This window comes from Adiantum capillus-veneris, chromosome 4, assembly GCF_014529385.1.
Source record: "Adiantum capillus-veneris isolate H3 chromosome 4, ASM1452938v2, whole genome shotgun sequence".
Lineage (NCBI taxonomy): Eukaryota > Viridiplantae > Streptophyta > Polypodiopsida > Polypodiales > Pteridaceae > Adiantum > Adiantum capillus-veneris.
In genome coordinates this window covers 28,930,281-28,944,784 of record NC_140934.1, presented here as the reverse complement: position 1 = coordinate 28,944,784, position 14,504 = coordinate 28,930,281, and the positions used below count along the sequence as shown (strand labels likewise).

Genomic DNA, 14,504 nt, shown 5'->3' with positions numbered 1-14,504 from the left:
ATATCTACTGCAGCAAATAGGCTTTTGCCACGCAACTTAAACGCCCATGTGGAAAGCATTTTCATCATAGCTTCTGGACCGGGCCTTATATCCCCCGCCTCCTTCTCCCCCCTCTCTCTTTCTCTCTTTCTCTCTCTTTCTTTCTCTTCATTTTTATAATTGAAAATTATATACAATACTCTTTAATTTTTATTGAGAGGAGATACACGTACACACTATACATACACAAGGCACATGATAGCCTCAAGCTGCCATAATGTAAATATATGGCAAGGGTTAGCTTTTGATCATAAATCATGCCATTTCCATAAGTGACTTGTTTTTCTCTCAACACCACGACTTTGTTGATAGATATAAGACACTATACATTAGTTTTTTATCTCATGATTCTCTATAATTGCTTTGAGTTCCTCGAATATATACTTCCACTCACCCTCGATCAGAATGGAGGGTGGAAACACCGTAATCAAGAACCTGAAAATCACTACATCCAAAAAAGAGGGACACAAGTAGAGAGAGGCAAATGTAAGTTCATATGTTCAACATGTGCTTGATAACCACTACAACCCGAGTCAACGAGTGGACAAGGGAACCGAGCATGTTACCCTTATAAGGGCGGGTTCAGTGTGTTCATGCTCATCTCACAAGCAACTGTGAATTCTAGGCTCTCCAGTTCACCCTACGCCTTTGTAGACATTTTTTGCAATGTCTGTGATAGGAAGCACGAATGCACAATTGGTTAGATCAATTGGCTCCATCCAATACAAGACTCCTTAAAAGTAAATGGAAAATAGTACCAAAATATATGGAAATTATGATTGAGATGTCATTGGGAATGGCAAGAGCTTGATATGATCTATCTTTTGGTATCAATTTCATTGAAAATTATCAATCCTATCAAATAATTGAGATCATTCAAATTGAATGTCCCTCTATTGCCCCCCTTTACCCCAAGACAAAAATATAGCCACTCCATGGGACCTCTACTCTTTGGGCCTGTGAAGACATCCAACCCCTATTTAAGTAGTGAAGGGAAGCAGAACCTGGTGCTAATTAGTTCATTAAGATTCGTTAGATAAATCTTTGAAGGATTGCATCCACGCCATTTTTTCTTCTTCTTTTTCTTCCTCTCTCTCTCTCTCTCTCTCTCTCTCTCTCTCTCAAAAACAGGCTTCATTGTTGGACGATTAATAATCCATGTCATCACACAATCATCACCTGAGTCAGCACAACGGTTCGCATCCCAATGCACGTGACTTGTAACTACCTCATCCTTGTGTATATAACAACCTCTTTGGTAGTTAATGAATAATCGCCTTCTTGCCCATGCCTCTGCGTGCTCTCTCTCTCTCTCTCTCTCCCTTTTTCTTTCACATGGTATCATCGTAGCAGGCGACCCTGGCTGCCCTATCCCAAACCCCACCAATATGCCTTCTCCGCATACCTTGCAGCTATGGCGAAGAGCCTCATGGCTGGCTCTCCTCGCTGCCCTGGGGCAAGCACGCCATGCCTCCTACTTCGCAACTCCTGCTGTGGAAAAGCGCTGCACTTCCAACCCGGCCTGATGGTGATGCTACCATCGTTGAAATTTTCCTTGGGAACTTGGATGCAAACCCTGCTGTGCAGAAGACGACCCTGCTGACGAAGACTCTCATGTAGATGACGACCATGCCACAGAAGCAGATGTTGCTGCCACCCCTGCAGTTGCTATTAATGCAGACCCTGCTGTGGTTCAACCTTCCCAAGCCCCATCTCTTTCTGGCGTTGCCCAGCCAGCATGCCATGCTCATGCTGCACCCAATCTCGCCGTTGGCGCATGCGATGCTAAGGCAGCACCCAGCCTTGCCATGCGTTCAACCTTGTCCTGTAGTTGTTGTGGCCACGAAGCAGAAGATCCACTATCTTCCTTTGCCTCACTCATGGCTTCCGGCACAGCCCTCAATGCTTCTGAGAAGGATACCCTTGCTGCCGCAGTTACTGCAAGTGTAGCCATCATAGCAACCATGGCCATTGTTGCGAACCTCGCTTCCTCTATCCAGAAGCCACTTGGTCATTCACAACCCATCAATGGCCAGAATCCTGCACCTGCTGCAACATTGTACTCTTGCAATGAGGCCCCATGTGTGCTCAGTGCCCTCCAAGAACCCAAAACTGCCACTTCGGTCATACCCTCTTCCATACAAGGGCGGCAATATACATGCCAACTGGCGCCCAAGCTTGCCTCTCAGGAAGCCCACTATTTCTGTGGCAATCCCTCACATGCCCACATAAAGCCTCCATTGGGCGTTTGTACCCTTTCAACACACCATAAACCTGATGCTACACAGCCAGCAAACCCCGCTCTTATCGCTCCCAATTTTGCAGTTGGTAGAGCCATGTGTGCAAGTTCTGAAGGTTGTCCCTCTGCACACACAGCCGCTCATGGATGATGACGCGGATGCGGATGACACCGCCATTCAAGCCTTCCTTGAGAGCCTTGCTGCTGAAGAACCTGCTTTGGTTAAATCCATCCATGCCCGGCCCCTTGAAGTTGCTACCCATCAAGCTGCAAGTCATGCTCCTGAAGCCTCTCAACAACTTGCTCTCGAGGCAGCCATGCCTACATTCTGTCAAGGCTGCCCCGTTGCTACCATCCGGTTGAGGCATTCCAATCCTCACGTCGATGATCCTGCATAAATTGTCCCTTTCGCTAGCCCCAAACACCAATTTGATCCAGCCCTTGGAGCCTCTTTCTATGCTGCAAACTCTACGCCACCATTGAAGTTTGTTGCAGCTGAAGATGATGCTGCCACCATCGAAGTGCTTCTTGCTTTCCCAAACACTTCTTTCAAGGCTCATATTGGGCATACAGGAAGTGCAAGTGTCCCTACAATGCCTTGCTATGATGAGACTTCTCTGAACGCTACTCCAACTGATCTCCTTCAAGCTACCTTGGATGCTTCTTCCAATCCAATATCCAAATTGGATTTATTTGATGCTTATATTGTTGTTCCTCTTTCCCCTGAGCATCATTTCCACCCTTTACCCATTAAGAGCCTCTTCCACACGGACTCTCAAGCTGCTGCTACTGTATTTTGAGTACCAGGCAAATCTCTGCTTCCATGGATACCAATCAACTTTGATCCAGGAGGTGAAGCTTCTCATGGTAGGCCATTGCTCCCTACCAACTCTCACTCTAGTATGCTTGTGCTTCAAGTCTTACCCTCGACATCGACTCACACGTCTCAAGATGGATTCGTATTTTCATTTCGCTTGCAGGGGCGAATATGTGGTTTACAAGCTCATGAAATCACTCATGGAGTGAGCCTGAAGAAGCCTTTCAAAGCTCAACCAAAGCAGCAATCAGAGCTGCTAATCTTCTTCATTAAGAAGTGGGACCTCAACAATCTAATGAAGGAGAATCTTGATCCAAGTTAAAGACCTTGGTAGTCACACCAAGATGCTATCTGGAACTTGCATAATTGCATAAGCATATTGTATCTACCCAAAGCATGTAGATTGAATCACACACTTTACACATGCATGCCCTTTGTATGACAGACATGTCTTACGGGGGCGTGTTGGACGATTAATAATCCATGTCATCACACAGTCATCACCTGAGTCAGCACAACGGTTCGCATCCCAATGCAAGTGACTTGTAACTACCTCATCCTTGTGTATATAACAACCTCTCTGGTAGTTAATGAATAATCGCCTTCTTGCCCACGCCTCTGCGTGCTCTCTCTCTCTCTCTCTCTCTCTCTCTCTCATGCATGCCGCCTAATCTGCGCTACAAATTAGCCGAGCCTCACAAACACGCCACAATGGCTTCATGCCACCTTAGAAAGATACATATCCAACTTCCTCTGAAACCTCTGAAAGGAAGGGGGGGGGAGGGAGGGAGAGAGAGAGAGAGAGAGAGAGATGTATATTTGTTTTATTCCGGTCGAAACAAGTTATGATTACCCCTTTTGCGCCATGCAATTCATCATACAGGCCTGAAACACAGGCAGGTGATTAATATAATTATAAAAGGAATTGTTGCTCTGTGTTTGAAGCATGCATGAGACTGCAGTCCATCCCAAAAACAAGGTCAACAAATTATGGGCTACTCCTCCTCAAGATCAGAATATATAATATGTAAGAGAGAATATCCTACTGATTAACTGAATCTCGCCATTGATTAATGTCATGTGTGTGTCAGGACTGGTGGTGTCCCTGGCCGCCTTGTCCAACAGCTGCATTCCATGGGTTCCCACATGAATCCAAATCTTCCCACATCTGAAGTTGCTCTTGATCTGCCCCTGCCATTAATGCTGATGCTCCTGATTGCGCTGCAGATGTCAACGGCATCCTCGCCGATCCTGCCTGGTAGTCTGCTGGCCTAGCAACGGGCACAGAAGACTGCAAGGACATTACCATCATATTGCTCACAACCACAAATCATATTACCATCATTAATCACAACCACAAATCAAGTATTTATGACTCAATTGATGCTCTGTCGCATGCAAATAATTATATTTACACATACATTGTGAAAATAAAACTGAAGAGAAAATATAGAGCTTTTGTCACTCCAAAACTAATACTATATTCCATCAATTGTCAGCTACCTGAGGAAGCTGATGAGATTGCAGATGGCTGAGCTCGTTGGCTGCGGCGCAGCTGAGATCCTCCACCTGCCTGCCACCACTTGGGCCAAGCTGAGAGAAAACTACTGAGCTCATGGTATTGCTAGCACCAATAATTGGATCTCCTCCCAATGCACCAGGCTGTGGGTTGATAACTACGATTCCTGTTTTTCATGCAGGTGGCTTGCAAGTCATTGTCCATCTTTTCATATTCAAAAAGGTCATTTCAATGCTCTAATAAAGGCACTCACAATCACCATTTACACAATACTAGCTCATTTCTATAGACATACACACATGGGTACTTAGTACCATTTCCGGAAAGCATAAGGCTGATTCAGGCAAAAAAGTCATGCAAAAGTTCATAATCACAGTAAAATATGTTGTGCATTATAGGGCTATATTACCTTTGCTTACAGCATGCAAAAAGTGATGATCAGAATAAGATGTGTTGTAGCCAAGCCCGGCAGGTTGTGGATGGCTCAACCCTTGAGAGGATGGTTGATCTGTCGGTGGGGCAAGGGATAGTGAAATTCTTGGATACTCAAGAAGCTTCTGTATTGTTGCAATTTGCGTCTCTCCGGGGAGACCGCCATGCTTTTGCAAAAGTGAATGTGGATACACACTAGAAGCTGGCATAGCCGCATGAGCATGCACATCTGATGTTTCTTCTTGAGCTGGTTGCCTTTCAAGATGACTATATGGCCAGGGGTTATAGCTTATAGGCTGATCTGTATGAGGTAGGGCTGGAGCGGACGATGTTACACCGCGGTTTGCAACAAGTAGTGTACTCTCTTGGTGTGCAATTGGCTTGTTGATGGATGTTGATTGCTGCTGCAGTAATGGAGAGGATGATGTAGGGCCGCCTATAGAAGCTGGCACATACTGGTGATGGTCAGGGGAAGAGGAGCTTGTGGGTGAAGAGGCAGAGGCATGCTTGAGGGAGAGCCTCCTACTTTTGGATTGTGGGGCATGCTCATGACTTATATGTTGGGATGCAACATTCTGCATGTGACTAGCTGAGGTGAAACTATGCGCCGTGCTGCTGCGATCTGGGATGGCCGTCCCTGCGGCACCGGAAATAGGAGGTGACTGTGCTGCACCATGCAATGATGATGTTGGCGGAGGCTGCAACTTGCGCTTGGCGCGAGCCTTGCGGTTTTGAAACCAGTAGAAGACATTGGCCTCAGCAATGGTGCCATACTTGCGGAGCTGCGCGGCGATGTCGACGATCATGTCGCGAGTGGGAGTAGTGGTGCCAGAGTTGAAGATTGATTCAAGGATCTGAATCTGTTCCTGAGTGGGGCACCATCTGGGTCGAGGAGTGCATGTCTCCTCATAACGTGCTGCTGTAGCTCCCTCACCTGCATTAATTACGTCCATTATTTTCACATAATCAAAATGAGACAGTATATGCACGACTCAAGCTTCGTTAAAAAATCTGCCGCTAGGAGCAACTTATAATTATTGTTATGGAAGCAGATAATCTAGTCAGTAACTTTGCTGCATTGCGGCTTACTTGAGGCTGCTCGCCCAATGCTCTCCAAAGTACGAGTCAGCACAGAGGAACTCCCAGAACCCGTCGTGCTCTGCATCTGTTGAAGACTATCATACATCGATCTGGGCTCGCTTCCTCCCCCCTGTATTGATCTCCCTCTCATTAAAGCCGAACGTAGAAGCTGCTCGTTGTAAAACTGCTCCTGCATGTGCGTTGGCATCATAGACAACGGCACTGCGTTTTGAGCGGCAGCACTGAGAGATGGATGCTGCGCCGCAAGTAGCTGTTGGGCTTCTTCTCTGCTTAGAGTAGGAGGCGGCTGCATGTACGACGCCATCGCGCTATACCTTGATGCTCCTTCTGTAGGGGCCGATTCTCCAGCGGCGCCGACGTAGGGCGAGAGATAAGACCATTGCTGCAGGTTGCTCAACTTTGGCTGTTGAGGCGGCCTTTCGTGATGATGATGCTGCAAATAGACGTTGAGGCTGGGGTTTTCTGAAGGGACGGTACTCATGGCGCTAGCTGTGCCGGTAGAAGTGGAGGAGGAAGGAGTTGGCCCCTGCTGGCTATGGCTTTGCGCTGCAGCACTAGTTAAAGGAGGATTGTAATTAGGGTCAGGCTGATCAGGTATATTGCCGCTTCCTCTATGAGGAAACATGGCTTCATTCAACTATAGCAAGCTGTAGGCGCCTGCAAAGATCAAAGCCAGAAGTAGACAAAAGAATTTGCTGAGAGAGCCGGTTGCCGCGGCGTGGCAGTGTATGATACGTCGGCACATGAGGTGGGGTTAAGGTAAGCAGCAGAAACAGAGGGAGAACGTTTTATACGTGCAGCTGGCAGGGGCCCCTTTCGGTGCAGAAGCAACGCGCTTACAGTGAGAAATGGTGGCTGGCGCAGTGGAGCGCTCAGGGGGATATCCAGGCGCACACTCAATTATACGTGTATACATGTGTGGCGTCAAGTATCCTGTTACACCACTCGAGGCGGAGGTGTACACAGTACTTATAACATTTTAGAGAGAGAGAGAGAGAAGACAGAGACAGATTGTGTGTGACCCTGTGCTAATTGTGTGAGCTCTGCCCGCCCGTAGCAGCGCCCCCTCCGCCCTGCTGATCTGTGCACCGCCTGCTTTCCACTCTCAGCAGGCCGCTTGCTCGCACTAGTACCTGCAGAGTACGGGCCATTCCCTGCTCCATCCAACGGCCCCTGCTGTATCACCCCTCCATCTAACGGCTGCTAATGCCCCGCTGACTTTTTTAGGCTTTGCTCAATTTCAGCGCTGCGTGATTAAATGTTGAGGGAGATGAGGTCACTAACACAGCAAGGGCTTTCTTGCAGCTGCTGTGCTGCTCCTGCTCCTGCTGCTGCCACTGCCTGTGACTGAGCAGCAACGTCTGCACTGTGCAGGTGTGTGCGTCTGCTGGTATGGCGATGGCGTGCTGGTGTTTCAAAAACACTTCATGAAAGTTAGGGAAGGGAGGGGTGCTTGAGTAACAAAAACATGACGTGGTGAGTACTAACTTCTAAGGTCTAGTAAGGCGCTTTAAACAGAGAGAGAGAGAGAGAGAGAGAGAGAGAGAGACAGGGGCATCTGGATTCTGCTGCCAGAGGAGCTCAAGCGGGTGATTATGTTGCGCAGCCTTGCACTCAAGCAATATGGTAGTAAGTGGTAACACGAGCGCGCAGAGAGAGGGGGGACGAAGCTTCGAAGAGAGGAAAGAGAGAGAGAGAGAGAGAGAGAGAGAGAGAGAGAAGGAGAAGCTGCGGAGAGGATTCGAGGAATTAAGAGAGAGAGAGAGAGAGAGAAGGAGAAGCTGCGGAGAGGATTCGAGGAATTAAGAGAGAGAGAGAGAGGATTTCAGGACACACACAAGAGAGAGAAGGGGGGGGGGAGAGAGAGAGACCTCGAGCGGAGGGGACGTTGCTGTACTACCCCGCGCAAAATGTTTACCGCACTTTAATCATAGCCTAATAATTAGAATTATAAGCTAAAGCTTATGAAATTAATAATTGCGCTTTCGTCCGCCTCGTGCCGTGTGAAAAGACGAGAGAGAGAGAGAGAGGGAGGCGGGCGGCCAACAAGAGGGCGGGCGGGTGGTTAGGTGGAATCTTCCTCTCACGGTAGTGCTGGGTGACGTGGCGGGCGGACACCTCTCCCGGCCTCGACGCCCTCCCCCTTCTTTAAAACAAGGGGAGGGGGAGGGGACTTTGTTTTCTCTTTTTCTCCAGCGCGCGCGCGTGCTTGCTTTTGCTGGACCTTAAAGAAGGCTTGCGCATTTTCTAACCTTCGGTAGTGGCAGTGATGGGGACAATGGCCGCGATCCATTACAGAATTCTTGCTCTCCAGGCACCTGCCCGCTCTCCCTTCCATGCGATGGTCTCCCCTCCAACATGACAACTCAGCACAATTTAAGTGCCCCCTTTCCATTCTTTATTCCCTCCCCTCCAATTGCCCTCAGGACCTTCCTAGTATACCCACATTCCCTATAATTTCCCCCCCTTTGAAGTTTCTCTTCCTTTTAAAAGCCCACATTTTAAACGTACACCTTTGTCTAACAACCTCCTATAACGCTCCCTATTCTATTGTTTCTCTGCCCTTTCAAGTCTCTTCCCAAGAGATTTGACTAATTGCAAAAGAGGAAAAAAAGGACACTCTGAGGTGCCCCATTTTCAACCTTAAATCACTCCACTTGGACCTTGGATGGGAGAGATGTCATCAAAGAATGAAGTTATAAACTTCTAGTGACCTTTGTTTACAAGGCTCACATAACTAGTATTTTGTGGAAGTTTTGGTATTAATTCCACATTATTGGGATTGTTTTGAGGTTAATCAAAATTTAGATATGGTAAATTCAATCCCAAGAGCTCTTGGCAAAGTGCCATAGTATAAGCGATGGCAACTAGTGGAAAGATTGGTTCAAACCCCTTGAGAGTGTTGCTAAGTTGCTAATGTGCAACCTCTAGTTTTTGTTAGGCGATTTTATCTTACTTAGCGACGAGCTGAAAGCCATGTAATTGGCATTTTAACACAAGAAAATGAAAAGTTGGGCATGGGGCTCTTAAATAAAGGAATTGATCTATATTTAACAAAATCTTCAATGCTTCACAAGTTCACATGCAAAGGTAGTCTTTGAAATACAAAAATAACAAGGTGACCTACAAAGATCAAGTAGGCCTCCCCAATTTTGAAAAGCAATTGGGTATAGATCAATTAGCCATGTTAAAACATGCATGTCTCTCTTTTTCTTTTGAATGATGAATTTTCTCTTTTAAAACAACTCTAGCTATAAGTGAAGGGAGAAGGAAAAAAGTTCAAAGATATAAGAAAATATATTTTACAAACAACATAAGAAAATAAGATATACCTTAGAAGATGGTAGAAATTTTGAAAAAACATGATCACAAATATTAGTTTCTCATTCATTTGGAGGAGCCTTAAAAAGGAAGGTTGTGTTTTAGGAATATGTTTTCTTCTAAGGATAAAGAAAGAGAAGCGATGACAAAATTCAAAAAAGTGAATGGAACTTTGGAAGGTAGCTCTTAAAGTGAAAATCCAAACTTCCAAAATCTGAAATGATTTCCTTCCTATCTCTATTTTTGAAACCCCACTTGAGGGACACATGTCAAGCACTAAGAGATTAATGGCCTTTCATGCTTCTCCTTCGGGGCTTGTTTCAACAAGCCAATAATATTCATATGTATGTCTAATTCTCTTCTTTACTAAGCTTGTTCGAGAAAGCCAAAAAGTGAAAAGTGCACTAAACACATGATGATGCCAAAAAAACAAAGTAAAAATTCATGGTGGCCTACACAAGGATATGGGATCATGGAACGGCAATGCTAAGGGTGGGTGGAAGAAACGCACAATCTCTACTACATAGTGATCTGACTAGTATATGAAGTTTGTTCCTATTTCGTAGTTGCGGATTGTGGAGTTGGCCTAGACATGATCGAATGAAGATCCATGGATACTTGTAACATCTTTTATTAGTTGCCCCAAGCTGAATTTCTCTACCACTATGGAAAAGTGATTATAGGAAGTGTTTTGAATGCAAACATGAATGTTGAAGTCACCCACGACAATGACTAGAATTTTGTTGTTATGGTTTTGAAGGAAAAATGCTAATGCATCTATTCAACTTAATAGCGGTGTTGACGGAGAACTATAAAGGAAGACTACTTAGATGATTTTGTGCTTGCAATATCTCCATATTGCCTAGGTGGTAGATATACCTTTAATTTAGACGAGTTAGAGTATTTTGGTGGAGAATAGAGACAACCATGATTTTGTTAATTTAGAGTGCCAGCGTGGTATGGCAGCTAGCATGTTCTTTATTAGTCTTGTCTCTTACAATCAAAGTACATGTGATACCATTAGAGTGGAATTTGATAAAATCTTTCCAATCTATTTGTTGAAGGAGATGATGTTCAACGATTGAATGATGATATGTGTGCTCCAATATGCTACATCCGGAAGAGTGGCAAGCTTGCAAAATAGATCAAAACTAGATACTACCACGAATAAAGAAAAAAATCAACATACCTGGAGAGTCGCAGAAGCATGAAATCAAAGCTTTACACAAACATAGAGAGATGGAGAGCGAGAGATCACGTGCGGGTGCACCTCCTAGAGCGGAGTGCTACACTGGCACAGAGAGAGAGAGAGAGAGAGAGAGAGAGAGAGAGAGAGAGAGAGAGAGAGAGAGAAGAGAGGAGAGTAGAGAAGAGTAACACAAGCACTAGGTGTAATCTCCTCACGTGCAAGAGTGAGCAATATTTTCCTCTTGCACGTATATATTTATAGATTTCTTGAATACTCAAAATGGATACAGATTGCTCGGTTGGACACAATAATGATCATAGCTCATAAAGAGCACTTCAATAATAAAATGTACATAAATGTGATATTTTGCCACATATCCCATAGCTCAGTCATGCTTTTTCGACTTGTCAGCTGCACTAAATAACTATATACTAATTTCCATTACATACCACTCCGCTAGAACTTAGAAAGCAATTGTCCTCAGTTGTTAAGATAAGAACCTACAAATCATACTTGTCAAAAACAACAATTAGTATTCTATATATAAAAAAATCATATATTAAAATATCATAAACTTAAACAGCATTTGCTTATGCGTCTGGTCATCCACATACTACATATTCTAATGTCCCATACCACCAGAATAAGCGAAATATGTCATATACTAATGTATCAGAATATCATTGGTCACACTCATCCTCTAAGTAAATCAATTCTCATAAATCTCAAGTCCAATTCCATAAACATTGTTGTAACATAAATCATCATATACCAAATCCAATTTCAAATCTAAATATAAGTCCAAATCCAAATCACTTACATTATAAACACGAGTTATCAAAATCATACTAGGGGAAATGGTGGCCAGTCATTGCAGCATGATTTTGTGATCGGTGTTGCCTAAATCGGTCAATTTGTACTTATGCTTCATAAACCGACGGATCTGCACTTGAAATTGCCTAAATTGGCAAATCTATGCTAGTGCTACCTAAATTGATGGATCTTCACTTAATATTGTTTTAAAACAGTGAATATGTACTTTGTTAGTGTGCTACCTAAATTGGTGAATCTGCACTCATGCTGCCTAAACTGGCGAATCCATGCACTTAATATTGTTTTAAAATAGTGAATATGTAGTTTGTTAGTGTGCTGCCTAAAGTGGTGAATCTGCACTCGTGCTGCCAAAATCGACGAATCTGCATGGATCATTGGTGTTGCCTAAATCGGCAATATACACCAGGATGAGTAGTTACACACTGCCTAAATCTACAAATATGTGTGTACGTGACCAATGGACTAGATAAGGCATAAAAAATGAAACATTTATTACCTATCTGGTAACAAATCAGAGTAGGTTGGATACCTAGAGTATGTCATGATATTGACGATCGTTCCAAATCACCTGAGCTCATTTGAGTGATTATATAGTTTCATGACAAATCATTTCAGACACCAGTTATACATGCAGACTTGTCTGTTTAGGCAACATGAGTGCAGATTTGTTGATTTATGCAGCACAAATTGCATGTAGATTCACTATTTTAAACATTAACAACTGCACATCTGTCAGTTTAGGCAGCACTATTGTAGAATTTTTTATTTAGGCAACACAGATTTAAAGTGCAGATCTTTCGATAGCAACACAAGTGCATATTTGCCGATTTAGACAACACATCGCATTGGTGTCAATTTTATGAATTTTCTTTCAATGTGCGATATTTTCAACACAGAATAGTAAACATTGTTTTTACAAGTATGGTTTATAGATTCTTATCTTCACAACTGAGGACAGTTGCTTTCTAACAAAGAGGTATATAATGGAAATTGATATATAATTAGTTTACTGTAGTTGACAGGTGGAAAAAGCATGACCGAGCTATGGGCTATGCAAAAGGAAATCACAGTTATGTATGTTTTATTATTCAAGTGTGGAGGGTTGCAATGTAGGAATTTGTAAGTGTTGTTGGAAGCAAGTGGACGGATTCCTTGTAGGTGTCCATTTGTGCCCTACCTGCCATTTGCATAGAAAATTGAAGTGCATATGCAATTGTACGTTGGTTGTTGCATAATCTTGATTCCTATATGTCAGAATATGAATGCCTTTTGACATATTATGGTGGGGTTTTGTATCCAGTTGTGGGTGGATCTTAGCAGAAGCTCCTAAATCTTTTATGTTGTTCGGTTTGAATGTGAGGGACTGGTCGTAAACCTACATTTTAATGTTGGATGGCCATGGTGATTGTGATGACTTTGACGTTGTGATGAATGGAAAGGGGCATCAAAGAAGCAAGAGTGCTTTATAGTAGACATTGATTTTAGGACCCATTTCAAGATAGCAAGGGCATAGAAGCAATATGTGCAACTCTTGGTGGTAATTTCTACAGCAATCTAGATTATCAAGCCTAGGTAGTCGCCAACATGACAAAGTACAAGTTAAAGGATGGCCTTTTCAGTTCAGAGTTTGTGCAGAACCTTGCATCGGAATAGCCAACATGGAGATGGTGGCTTATGAACGGTGCTTCAACGCCTACATTACGCCAATTGGCAATTAGGGTTCTTGCACAATGTGCTACCAATTCAAGTTTTAAGCAAAATTGGAGTACCTACAGCTATGTACACTCGACTATCCATCATCGGCTTCTTAACTATCGTTCCAAGAAATTGGTATATTTAAATTGCAATCATAGGCTTCTAAGCAATATTCAATCAAAAAGCTATGAAGAAGACAGACCACGGTGGACTATGGATATCAATGAACATGACCAGGAGCAAGGGGAAGAGGTGACAATCAAAGAACTCAAATTTTGTGAGCTTGGTGGATGTACTTTTCTTGAATTAAATGTGAACCTTGAGGTGGATGATTGTCCTCCTACTCCACAAAGAAGCGTATTGTGGAGCAGCGATGTAAACATAGATAGCATTGTAGGTTAACACTTTATTAAGGTGCAGAACAATTGAAAGTCATGTAAACTCTTTTTTTGTGACATGTGGATCGTGGACCAAGGGAAATACCACAATAACTATTTTATTGTCTTTCAACACAGTAGTCTAAGTATTGCCATTTATGACTTTAAAAAAGTTTGTTTGCTTAAATCAATTGGTGGCTTTATACACTTTGTTATCTATGCCTACTCTAGTGTCTAGAAATCATCATAAATTTTGTTTGCTTGAATCAATGGGCGGCTTTACACACTTTGCATTTATAAGGTTACTTTATACACCAAGTAAGCTATCAAAACATTCATAAATTGATTTATCCACATTTGGTTACAAGGCAGTTTGCTTCAGTGTTCATTGCAAGGATAACATATACCATGATTCAAAAAGTCAATGCAAGTTTTACAAGGCTTCAATGTTCATTGCAAGGGGGGCATATACAATGATGACAAAGTCACTACAATCCACTCTAGGTTAAGATGTTTACAAAGATAAATTCAGGTTATCCAAAATAGAGTCTCTCTCCCTTGCAGTGGTGGCCACTAAAAGTTGATAGTCCGGAGCCTTGCAAATGTGGCACTCTTTTTTATTTACCATGTTTTGCATGAGCCATGGAAAATGGTACATGTGGCCACAAGTTATTTTGTAGTGCCCACTCCAATTGTGGAAAAAGTGTCTGCAAACCGAGCAAAGACCCACTGCATCTTATGTGTAAAGCTGGAGGTGGCTGCAATGTGTTGGGATGCTTAGTCATAGTCATAATCGATTGTTGTTGACATTCTTCCTCCATTTCATGGAGGTCACTCCTGAGTAGCTTAATGTCTCTCTGTAACTCTTTAATGTTGCTTGTGTCACCTTTTCCCGTCGTCTATGTGGAGGTACAAATCTATGTTTGCAATTCCTCCACAGC

General features: G+C 43.5%; 1 protein-coding gene and 1 pseudogene across 2 annotated transcripts; one reads left to right on the top strand and one right to left on the bottom strand.

Annotated features, from left to right (window-relative positions):
• Positions 1–347: 347 nt before the first annotated feature.
• On the top strand, positions 348–3,776 carry LOC147458928 (uncharacterized; annotated as a pseudogene).
• Positions 3,777–3,899: 123 nt separating this feature from the next.
• Positions 3,900–7,914, bottom strand: LOC147458927 (uncharacterized). Of its 2 annotated transcripts, XM_086510344.1 has the most exons (5): positions 6,136–7,914; positions 5,024–5,980; positions 4,599–4,780; positions 4,142–4,386; positions 3,900–3,980 (listed from the first exon to the last, which is right to left on the bottom strand). In XM_086510344.1, exons 1-4 carry the CDS (start codon positions 6,770–6,772, stop codon positions 4,183–4,185), a joined length of 1,980 nt encoding a protein of 659 aa, XP_086366470.1. In that variant the 5' UTR covers positions 6,773–7,914; the 3' UTR covers positions 3,900–3,980; positions 4,142–4,182. The 2 variants fall into 2 exon arrangements, with proteins under 2 accessions (XP_086366470.1, XP_086366469.1); XM_086510343.1 differs by having other exon boundaries at positions 3,900–4,386; positions 6,136–7,907.
• Between the last annotated feature and the right edge of the window lie 6,590 nt (positions 7,915–14,504).